Source organism: Drosophila mauritiana, chromosome 3L (genome assembly GCF_004382145.1).
Source record: "Drosophila mauritiana strain mau12 chromosome 3L, ASM438214v1, whole genome shotgun sequence".
NCBI lineage: Eukaryota > Metazoa > Arthropoda > Insecta > Diptera > Drosophilidae > Drosophila > Drosophila mauritiana.
The window spans coordinates 14,157,090-14,169,404 of record NC_046669.1 but is presented as its reverse complement, the minus strand read 5'-3'; the positions used below and the strand labels follow the sequence as shown (position 1 = coordinate 14,169,404).

Sequence of the window (12,315 nt, the reverse complement as noted above, 5' to 3'; positions counted from 1 at the left end):
TCAATTGTGATGTACATTGGGCCTGTCTCCATAATGTACATTTACTACGCCCCTGTGCCATCTCATCTGGTCTATGCCGACAAAAATGACCGGCAACTGCAACGAGGCACTCAAGTAACCACTTTTGTATGCACGCAGGGATCTCTCGAAACCGGCTTTCAACTAGGCAAGCAACTTAGCCGGCCGGCTCTTTTGCCCCTAACCCCTTTCAAAACCCCTTTGTCCGCAGAAACCCCCTTCATCAGTGAGGTTCAATGGGATGCTGCGTTGGCAGTCGAAGAAGAAATGAAGAAAGTGCGCATTCAAAGTACGTTTTTGTTTAACAGTCGTTGAGGCTCTTGAGAGACAAAAAGCGTGATCTCTTCAGAGAGTTGCATTATCATGGGCTTCGAGATGTGATTTCAAATCAGGCATTACGAAAACATTTCCCTGATCAATAAAGAAAAAGACTCGAATGTCCATGCACCGAACCACCATGAGTGAATGTATACCGTGCACGCACACAAAAATCGAGCATAGATAAAACTCAGATACATATACAGTCTCTCTATATAAAGGAGACCGAACCACAATTTCGAGTTCCGAATAGTCGAGCATGAAACTGCATTTTTGAGCAGAGTTGGTTGCATTCAACGGTTTCCGCTTGTCTGGGACAGTTTTGATGTGGGTACGACAGATATCATGTGGGTCGAAACTGGCCTGAGCTCTACATGCATAGATCGGAAAAGAAAAAGCGACGAGGAAAATCAATTTAAATGCTTCATTAGTTGGGTCTTTGAAATTTTGAGCCTCTTATGCAGGTTTAGGTGTGGATTTCTATTTTATTAAAGGTTTTATGAGATTCATAAGGAATTTTAAGCTATACTCACTAATGACTTGGACGCGCTTTTAATACGTATGCATTTATAATCAGCTGTTATCTTATCAAAGCAGATAAAATATATAAAAATAAGAATAAAAGGAGGTACTTTTTGAGACAGAGATTTGGGCTTTATAGTATTTATTATTTAAAAATCAATATCAATTAAATTCAAAGCCTTTTTTATAAGTTGAGCAATGAAAATAGACTAAGAGTGTCTCACTCACAAGACCCTCTTGAAATGTCTAATTGATTTACATATGTCAGGGGAGCACATTCACATAAAGGAAATGCGTGGGCAGAGCACATAAACCCAAGACCCACTCACAAATGAGTCGAGTGGTGAATAATGTCCCATATTCAATTGAGTGCGGAAGTGACCCTTATATATCTGAGTAAAAAATATTTTCTTAATAATAAATTAACTAATAATGACAATATTATTTCGTAAGGCAATAACTATTTAACTGGGCAGATCAGAGGCTATAGCCTACCGACTTCGATAAGATAAATATTTAAAAAGCGGAGACGGAAAAAGTGTTTGCCAAATAAACCCTTGAAATTCACTCGAGCGCCACGAGGCTCAGTGGGAAATTTGATTTTGGGAGATGGGATGCTCCCCGTGCAAGTGATCATGTCTCGAGGGGATGACACCCGTTTTGACTTTTGTCACCGCCAGTGGCGCCAAAACTAATCAAAGCAACTAGGACCGACGCTAAATCGAAACTACAACCACAATCACTGCGGAATACCAAAATGCAATCAAAATATGCAAGCCACGTCGATCAGGAGAGAGAGAGAGAGACCGGGGCTATTCTAGAAACCTAACACGATTTCTGAACCCTGAATTCTGTATACCCTTATCGAGACTACCTACACCATCAAACGGATACATTATATGTGCTACTGGTTTTCCTGAATATTTTAATTTGGCGTTACTATTTTAAAGTTATAACAAATCAGAAAATTTAACTATTTTATATGGTCCTCCGTATTAATAATAGGATGAGTTTATTTTAAAAAATAACCAACCAAATACTGTTTTTTCTGTTTTTATATACAGGCTCTTGATATATCACGCATCGAATATATCACTTTCTGATTACATTACAAACTCTCCGCTAACACGTGTATACTTTTTGGAAGAGCATACAAACACCCAATCTCTCTCTTTTTCTCTCTCTCTTTCTGCCGCTCCGATCAAGTCTTAACGGCAAGTTGCAGCAACAAACATTTTCATTCGTTTTCGCAGCGTCGAAGCGTACGGTTCATAGGAGGAACGGAACGAAGCGGGGAACGCGACGGAAACTAGTTGCTGTTTTTTTGTCCGTGTTAAATAATTGACACAAGAAAATTTAGCTACACTTAAGCAAAGTCCGCGAAAAATCTATTAAAAATCGTTCGTCGTTTTGTGTGTGTGACCACGAAAAAGTGCCCCCCGATCGGAGGATTTTAATAAATTCAATTAAGGTTCCGTCCCAACGATCGTTTTTCATTGTCTGACGCTCACGCGTGATGTACAAATGAAAAAGTAAAAATTTAAATAAAATCAAAGAAAGAAAGATCACAGTAAAATTGAAAGTGATTGACTGCACAAGAAAAAGAAAAGTTCCTTACCTCCTAGCCAGAAGTCAAAAGTGAAGCGGAAAACAGAGTGGAGATAACAATTAACGGTTAGTTGTGAAGCTAAAACTGCACAATAAACATATCATGAACATAAGAAGGGGGCATTTGGTTTTTTGATATTTTGGGTATCAGCATCTACATCATCTTGTTTTGAATCGAACTGATTTTAACATGCATTTGGACCAAACTAACAACGTTTCGAATGTTATCTCTTATGGAAATGGTATTGCTATATTATACCATCATTAATTCCGATTCCACCTGAGATTAGCAATTAATATGAAATTTCATAAACATATATTATATATTCGGATCATGCATTCAATTTACACATTACTTTCCAATTAAACGTTCATTTATTGCCGCGCTTCGATTAGCAACAAAAACAAATCGTTAATTTTCTATATTTTTCCACAGGGGCTTCCATACCAAAGTTCCTTGTTTGTAGAGATCATTGTAATCAGCGCAGATCGAAGCCATATATAAAATGATTTCGCACAGTCCGCCCATATTCAGTCACAGTCCACCCGTTAGTTTTCTGGCGGACTTCATGAGCGGACATCCCCGTCAATCGTTGAAGTAAGTTTACAAAAGTATAGCACTCATAAATAAATACAACCAGCAATTGGACTAATTTAACAAAGTGAATTCACGAGTTTCGGCAGCCAATCAAAAGAAATTAAATAGCCAAACATCATTGAAAGAGTAAAGGTTTTTTTTCATGTCGAAAGAAAATATTAACTTTTAACTTTCTTATCGGTTGATAAGGAACTAGAAGCATTTTCTGATACATCATCTTTTATGAATTTAACAGCTGGTGTACGTGTTAATAAGAGAAAAGATATAAATGTCTGATAACATGAAAAACCATGTGATAGTAAGTGAATTAAACTGAGAGATAAAAAATACATAACAGATTAAAATGATGAATACCCTTTTGCATTAGGTGTTCTCTCTTGTGAATATTTAAACAACAATTTTGAACATTAAAATTCAAAATAAATTTCAAAATACCCAGACATAACCCACATTAACCAAATAAACAGAACGGAATGCCATAATTCCGTTTAATGAATATAAGAACTCAGTTGTTTACACAATGCAGAAAACGAATAACATCGATCTCTCGAGGGCTGCCAATATTGATTCACTTGAAACACCTGTTTCAAGTGTCGTCTATGGAAATTTTAACACCTGATCAAAGGCAGGAAACATGTCTTGCCCAATTAATTGTATTAAAACCTGAGAACTATTCGGAAACACAATGAATGCAGGTACTAAAAATATTCGTGCTAAGGCTCGTTTTTTGGTTGACAACAACAGATTGGCAAAATATGAAAAGCAAGCATTCAAGATCAAGGCAAGACAGAAAGCATACTGAACCAAAACAAACATTTCGCCGATTCTGAGGTGATCTTTTGCTGGTGGAGCCAACTGAGATTTGAAGATTCGTTCACGAGTCGGGGGGGTGACGCCAAAAATTTGCTTGGCGACAATTTGCGCGTGGCGCTTGACGCAACTTTTTTTCTCAGGGGCACACACGAGCAAGTCGAAAATTTGACAAATTGGTAAAGAGAAGAAGGGTATTTATTATCTACATATACAGAGGCGAGAGCAATTGATTGAATTAAAGCATTTTGCCGTGCTTCATTTGCTGCACGCGCTGCATTTTCGTCATATTTGTTGAGAGTATTTTATTTTTGGGAATGATAAATATACAATACCGAAAATTCGTATAATTTATATTCGCATATATGAGGACTTGAGCTAAAAATAAATCTATATCTAGAGTATGGCCAAGCAAAACAAACGCTACAAGAAGCGTTGAAAAACCCAATAATCAGTTAAGATTAAAGAGGTTCAGTAGATAAACCTGTGGGAGGTACTATATGCAAAAGACCTACTGGGACCCCTACCAACTATCAACATTTCTTATCGGGGCACGTGAGCGGCATGCCTTCAAACGAACTGAGTACTCCAACCAACTCAAGTAACTCAGCTGCTAATGCGTCAACTCACTTGAAATTTCACAGCGTGATTTTACAACAGTTTACCACACCCAATACTTAAAACTACCCACGTAACTGGGCGGATCGTCATTGAAAATAATTGAATTCTTTAAGTTGCCAACACAAGCACTAAATATGCTGATATTGTGTCCAGACAGCGGCAATTAGCCAAAAAAAGTTTGTGATAACAGCAGAGCAGACGGAAATATTCCCATAGCCAGGCCCACGCCGAAAAATACGTATCAGCATGCCATTAACATATGTTAAGCATGCAAAAGTCCACGCGAACCCCATTGAACGATCCTTATCAACCATTGACTTTTAGTTTTATGAATGTCTAGCCGAAAAATTATGATAACTACAAATGGGATGTGAACTGTGCCAAATGAGTCTTACTCATTTAGTGAGGCTCTCCGACTATACGAATTTAGAAATGACTCACTGAAGAACCCAAACAAATATGCTTCACTTTCATACTACACATTTCCCACCCACGGCAAACCCGAATTAAGTGGGGAGGTCGCGCGCAACTCCTCTTATCAGCGATGTTTCTTTATAGACAATATGCACGTATCAGTAGGAGTACAAGTACAAGTACAAATACAAGTAGTACATAGGCCTCCGAACAATGAAGGCAGGCATTGAGACAGTAAAAATTAAAGCCACCACTCTTATCAGGCCTGATAAAAGGCAGCTTAATGCGTAGATGCTTGAAATAAAAGACTGATCCATGGGAATTTCTTTTCTGCTTTCCAAGCGAAAAAAAGAATCACAAAAAATGGTCAAAACAATTGAAAGATGGCTACCATCTGCTGATGTTTAAATATAGAAATTATATTTTCAATTAGTGGTGTTAGAGAAATATATTTTAACTGATTGCAAACAGAACGAAATTAAATTGTAAAAATATATTTAATTCATTTAATTTTAAGAAATATAGTTTATAATTTAATTTTGGAATATATATAACTAATTTAACTTGCATACGTTGTTTCAGCTACAATGACGAGCCCAACAGAGCGTCGCGCTACTGCCGGCCCCAAGTGATAACTCTGGCCTCCAAAGCCATGGTCAACAACGCCTCGGCTGCGGTCCAGGGTCAGGGCCCCAGTCAGCAGAAGGCAGGTGCCACGCCCTTGGGCGTGGGCAGTCGTTCCGGACGGAGTTACCTGGAGCGAATGGCCTCGGCGCCGCTACTCACCAATCAGCCCAAATCCTGTCTCAGCCGCAAATCCTGCCTGCACAAATCCCAGAACACTACAGCCAGTTCCGCAGATCTCTCGCCGACGGACACCGATGTCACGGACAGTGCCAGTCATAGCTGTATCTGCAGCAAGGACAGCGACAGCAACGGCGAAGTGAGGTGAGTGTGCGGGCGATAAGATTACGTAATGTAGGTAACTCGATACAACGGCGCCGAAACGATCAAGAAGGCTGTAAATGCCGGCGGGCTCAGTCACTTTGACGTCAGGCCTTCAAAGATTATGGCGCCGCACTTACTAAACCACCAACTGAACTAGATGGGAACTTAATGGTGTGAGAGCCTGGGTAATTGTGGTCAGAATGGGGTGTATCAACCTATAACAGATTCATTAAATAGTAAGATGTCAATTGAGGGGAAATCTCAAGGAAAGTCCGAGAAAGCGATGTAACACAAGAAGCTATAGATGGTTTTCATAGGGTATCTTAATTTTGTAGGCTGTGGTCAAAAAGAAATCGAAAGCTTATGATACAAACTTAAATCTTTAAATTTTAATAGTTCGTTTTCTGGGTTTTTGTCTTTGGCCTTAAAAATTGGAACTTGAAAAGATCATTTCTTATAAATCTGCGAAAATACCACTTCCGCCATATTTTGTAAACAAAGATTAATCGTTTATAAGGCATTTGCAATAGTTCTGGTAAAAGGAATAAGAAAATCTGTTGGCAGTCGAATAACTTTCCCACAGACGTCATAGCCGAGCACATGTCATTTGTTAAATAAGCAGAGAAAGTCAATTGCAGACGGCCGCCAGGCTAAACAAATGCAAAAAGATCATGAAATATACTCGAAAGTATATTTTATATATTTTTAAGAGCATGCAATTTCACAAAAACAAAATATAAATTATCTAAATGACTGTAGAAATCTGCCAAAATAAAAACACGCCACTGCATCACGAGTCGAGAATCTGCCACCTAGTATATCTGAGATAAAAAATCGCACATTTTAAGACTCAAATGGGAATAGACTGGTATTTAGTATAGACCCCAACAGCGAGGCGCCATTATTTTCGTTTTTCCTTTCCATTTATTCGCTATCGATTCATATGCAGGCCATGAAAATATTTGGGTTATCGATGTCTCGCAGATATTTTGTAAAATATATATATATTTCGCTTTCAACGAGCCCTATAAAAGATTTCCTTCTTTGCACTTGAATCTGGCATTTTGAGAAATGCCTAAAAATACACAAGCCACGAGATAGAGAAAATAATTTATACGTTCATTTGCGTCAAAGGCGCGAACACTATTTTTATTTGGGCTGCGTCTCCTAGACAAGAGATCAGGCTTAAAGCTTCGCAGCTACTCAAACGAATGCAATTACCCATAATATTATCAATGTAAACCAGACGTGTGCTTGTTGCTATTGGAGATTTTGTGTACACTTTGCGGTTGCGTATTTTGTATGCCTCGTTTTATCAGTTACGAAATCCACTGGGAAAAAAATAATTTACTAATTCAAATCTTTAGAGTAAATTAAAATTCATTTAAGTAACACAATTATCTTCTTTGGAGGCTTGATTTAAGAATCGAAGACCTTATTCATCACCTTCCAAAGCGTATCGCAACTGCTTGTCACCCATGTAGACATTTGGCCCCACATTTTCCAATGAGTTTTGACAGCCAATGAAAGATCTTTCTTTTGTCTTAATTACCCTCCCCAAAAATCATCAAGATCAACCGCAAAACGAGGCAGACGGTCCACGTCAAGGCCGTAGAATTATTAGCATAGAAGCGTGATCGCTTTCAAGCGAAAGGCGTCATCTCATAAGACACAATTTTTTTCGGGTGTAACGTAACTAAAAATATTTCAACATTACAAGCCTCGGAATACGAATGCACACAAACGTAAGGTTATATATAGAGATGGGGAGATATGTCTGATGTTCATGCAAAGATCACGTGAATCGATCGGAAAAGTGAGTCTGGGGCAGATGGGTCTGATGTAAAAATGTTGGCGCACCTTTAGCCGAAAAATGTGAAAGAATTTCGTAAATTTACAAAAATTGTATTTCATTCGTAATTAAATTTATATTTATTGGTAGCGATAGAGATAGATAATTAAGAAAAGCCTAATCCACGACCGAATTTTACGAGTTAAAACTATTTTCAGTCTCTTACTATTGGACTTTGAATGTGCTTAGGGGAAATTTCCGAAAAATATAAACGATAGGTATATTTGGCCAAACTGAAATTCAGTTGGGGGGAAATAAAATAGAAAATACAGAAAATTTGGCGACATAAAATACGGAACTACCTTGATTCGTTTACAAAAAAGTAGTTCGATTGTAAGGTCAACCAGAATGACCATCAAATCAGCCAGTTGTAAAAATTTCAACAGGTCTTGCCAGAATATTTTTTTCAGACAGGTTATTGACTTTAGAAAATGAGGGAACTCGAGCAAGGCCTGCAAATTGAAAACTAAGGAAATTAAAAAGTATTTTTAAACACAATTTTCATTTACATGAACGTTTCGATTTTAAAAAGCCCTTTTGCTGCAGCCCAAACTTGTTTCTCCTGCACCCATCAACGATCTTAATGCGGCTTGCATATTGAGGAGTTTACAAATTTATGGACTTTAAACCGGACCCACGAAAATAAATGCGTTCCGTAACGCATACGGAATTGTGACTGCCTTTGGGTTATAAGAAAAGACAGTTGATAGTCGTATCTCGTTTCCCTTGGAGAAAATGTAAGCCAAGTGGAGGAAAATTAATGAAAATGTAAATGCCTTTTTTTATTTGATTTTTTCGGGTGATCTCTTTCAAGTTGACAAGTTTTAGGAAAGCGGTCGGTAAAAAACGAGACCCGTCCGCGGTCTCCGGTTTCTGGTTGGCCTGTTGGGCGTTGAGACCCACCCCACACACACACCAGATAAGCGATCGCCAAGAAACCTGTTGAAGAAAATGCAGCAACAGCAGGCGCACACCGATCATGCCCTCGATGCGTGATGTCGGTAGTCGGTAGTCGTTACGATCCGATTCTGGCTGAGTCGGGTGGTACGATCAGCGATCTCCGATACACCATCACCATCACCGATCTCTGGCAATACGGCCGGCGTTCAATTAACCGAGAGCCTGTCTGTCGATAGCCATTTCAATTGTTGGCTATTTGTACTTCTCATATATATTTAGCACTCGATGCGTTCCCGCCGACTCTCCTCCAATATGCAGACCAAATAGAGTCTGCTCTGTGTGGGGCCATTGGTCGTAGGACTGCTCCAACTGACGGAAACTTTTCGGTTTTGGTTTGGCAACAGCGAAAAACCATACAAAAATCGAGCCCCTACCCAAGCTGATTAGCCAAAATTAGTCGCTATATCTTATCGAATTTATGGCCAACTTTCTAAATAGAACTTTTATTGGATTTTTTTAGTAATATGAAAGTCAAAAGGGCGGAACATTATTTCAAAGAGTTTGGAAAGTATTTAACTGCAACAAATACAATATATTGTGACTTTAAAACTATTATTCGTATCTTCATTTAAATTAGGTAAAATTTTAAAAGTCCAATGGATTTCAGATTCCAAATAAATTTCGTTGAATAACTTATATATTTTGAATCACGAGTTATCCTCTATTTTTGATATATCTTAGTGGGTGTGTTTTTATTTACATTTAAGCAAAAGAATCGTGGGAAGAGTCGCCCAATAAAATAAAGGCAAAGAGAAAGGAAAAGCAAAAGTAGGCGTGATTTACATATAGATTAAGGCAAATCTTTGGCAAAGCCGTACGTGACTTCTAAAAATAAAACCAACAAAAAAATATACAATACACATTACTCTTTTTATGACGCAGGGAATTTTTCGGGAAACGCAAAGGAATAAAAATGCTCAGCAGAAAAGGAAAAATCATACTAAAGGAAAAGTTTCACTCGATCGGGATTTTAAATTACCAATTGTCAGACAATCGACAACGATGGCAAAGGTCATCCTATATAGTAAGAGCTTTCAAAAATGGTTTCAAGAAATGCATTTGGCAAAGACGCAGTTCGCTAAACTAAAGTCAAAACAAACCAATAAAATTAAACTGTTAAGGATAGAAATAGAAAACCGCGCACAGAAAGATGCCGAGTCAATGACCACAAAGAAATAAAATAAATAATTCCGAATGGGGGGTCAAGTCAAACTGATAAAGCCAGGGTCAAATCTATATTTAATAATATATATTTTAATAATGAATAATTTGCTTATAATAAATTGCGATGTACTCAATGAATGGTATTTCTTTATACTTTTTGCAGCCGTGGCCCCAAAAAGCATGTGATCTTCGCTGATGATGAGGGTCTATCGCTAACCGAGGTTCGTGTGATGTCCGAACCCTCGAATGTGCCGCCCTATTGGAGCATGAAGTTTCTGGAGCAAATTACACAGGGCCTGGTCAGCCCACATCCTCCGGATCAGTGGACAGTGGACTTCAAGCAGCCAGCCTCAGACTATCTATCATTTAGGTTGGTACCCTATTTACACAACTGTAAAGTATATCCGAGTTTTCTAAATATTTGTATTTAATTTACTCAGACAAAAGATAGAACGCGACTTTGTTTCCTTGGAGAATGTGATCGTCAAGGATGAGGAATCGATTGTCGTGGGCACCATCAAGGTGAAGAACATCGACTTCCAGAAGGAGATCATTGTCCGTGTGACCTGGGATGATTGGAAGAGCCAGCAGGATATCTTCTGTACATACGCCAGGGCCTATGGACCGGCTACTTGTGCTCATGTAGTCTTCGATACATTTTCCTTCAAGATCACCTTGCCACCATCCTCCAAGCGCCTGGAATTCTGCATCTGCTACCGCACCAACGAAACCGAATATTGGGATAATAATGATGTGAGTTTGGCATTAAAATAACTCAAAAAATATTTTACAAAATTTGTATTTACTTACAGGGTAAAAACTACACCATCAGCAAGCGATCGCCCTTTTATTACAACGCCTTGTCGCCCTATGATAAGGGTCAGAATCGCAACTCGAGCCAGCAAATAAGGTCCACCCTGACCGATGCCTTGGCCAAGGTGCAAGACCAAAATGGCTGGCACCAGGAGCCACATACGCCATATTGGTGAAATCGCCTGGGAACGGGATTGGATTTTCCTGACCCAAGCGATTGAATAAAGTTTCTCATTTAGGCCGCATGAACAGAAAGAAACAGAATTGGAACAGATTAAAAGTGTTATAATCAGTTTTATTGACAGAGAGAGAGTCCAAAAGATTTTACCACTAACGAAACTTTTTGACCTAAGCTAATACCTGGTACAAATATCCCAATTTTAATGTGCCATTGACTTGAGGTTTACTCAATATAAAATGAAATAGGAGGGCTTATAACTACTTCTACTGAGCGAAGCCCGAATTTGTATGTCTTGTCTTTAGTCAACTTGATGGAATTTCAAAATCTATGTATAACTTTTTAAATGTTTTATGTTCGACTGTAAAGAATTTTTGAAAAAGATCGATTTATATGTTTACCTGTATGCCTGTGTGATCGTCTACATCTATATAACTGATACTAGATTTATGTTAACTAAAAACGAAAAAAAAACTTTATAAAAATGAAAGGAGAAAAAATTTTGAGGCGTGAAGCATCCAAGCAAACCATTGTTTCGAAATTTACTGCAACTGCAAAATAAAGAAAACAAAAACCAACAATACACACATTATGAAACAACACAAGAAAAACAACAAAATTGTAGCCCTAAGTTTATTCGTTTTATTACTTATCATTTCTATTCTTTTCATTTTATTATACATTTTTATCTTTTTGGTTACTTGAAACGCTAAGACTGAAATGGCTTGTTATGGAGAAGAAAACACGTCCTGCAATACATTATATAATAAAAAGAACCCAGCAATTTTCGCATCACCACATTACAGACAACAAAGTACTTTGTCCTCATTGTTCTGTGTGATCCAGATCCCCGACTATATATGATATATACACCTAGCTAGATTTAAGCGATTTGTACATACAGAAGCAAAAGCAAAACAATATACCAGAAAATTGCCTGTTAAATACATTTATATACACATATGAATTTAGTTATATAACGATGACTAGTTTTTAGTTCTTAGAGGTTATTTAGTTAGTAAGGAGCCCAACTGACGTAACGTGAATAAATCAACTATATATGTGCCCATATATAAAGCGTACTATTTAATTATTTAGTTTTTACTGGACTTATGACACAACGAGCCACTGCAATGTCTTATTCAGCTCAATGCTCATAAATAAAATAAATATTTTTCGAAAAAAAAACTGTTGTTATTCTTCTTTAGCCAAGACGTCGAAAAGTTATAAAACAAATTAAACTGGGATGAAGATCAGCATTTTAATTCTATAATAGCAATAAATAAATATTACAACAGTATCGCGTGGGTCATTAAAAATCAAATGTGTAAAAATTGCCAATAATTGTACCAAGCAAAGATTTTCTTCTCGTTTTGTTAAAATATTAATTATAATAGATTTGCTTAAACATCTTAAATCGACATTTTGAGTTGTTTATGTACTTGTACTAGATAAAAATTCTCACAGACAATTGGCAGCTGATTACGATTA

At 37.6% G+C, this 12,315-nt stretch overlaps 1 protein-coding gene across 2 annotated transcripts; it reads left to right on the top strand.

The window, feature by feature from the left end:
- The first annotated feature begins 2,091 nt into the window (after window positions 1-2,091).
- LOC117140470 (protein phosphatase 1 regulatory subunit 3B) lies at window positions 2,092-11,893 on the top strand. Of its 2 annotated transcripts, XM_033303418.1 has the most exons (6): window positions 2,092-2,532; window positions 2,903-3,064; window positions 5,492-5,857; window positions 9,997-10,203; window positions 10,274-10,586; window positions 10,646-11,893. In XM_033303418.1, the coding sequence occupies exons 2-6, from the start codon at window positions 2,973-2,975 to the stop codon at window positions 10,820-10,822; spliced, it is 1,155 nt and encodes a 384-aa protein (XP_033159309.1). In that variant the 5' UTR covers window positions 2,092-2,532; window positions 2,903-2,972; the 3' UTR covers window positions 10,823-11,893. The 2 variants fall into 2 exon arrangements, with proteins under 2 accessions (XP_033159309.1, XP_033159310.1); XM_033303419.1 differs by lacking the exon at window positions 2,903-3,064.
- Window positions 11,894-12,315: the final 422 nt, after the last annotated feature.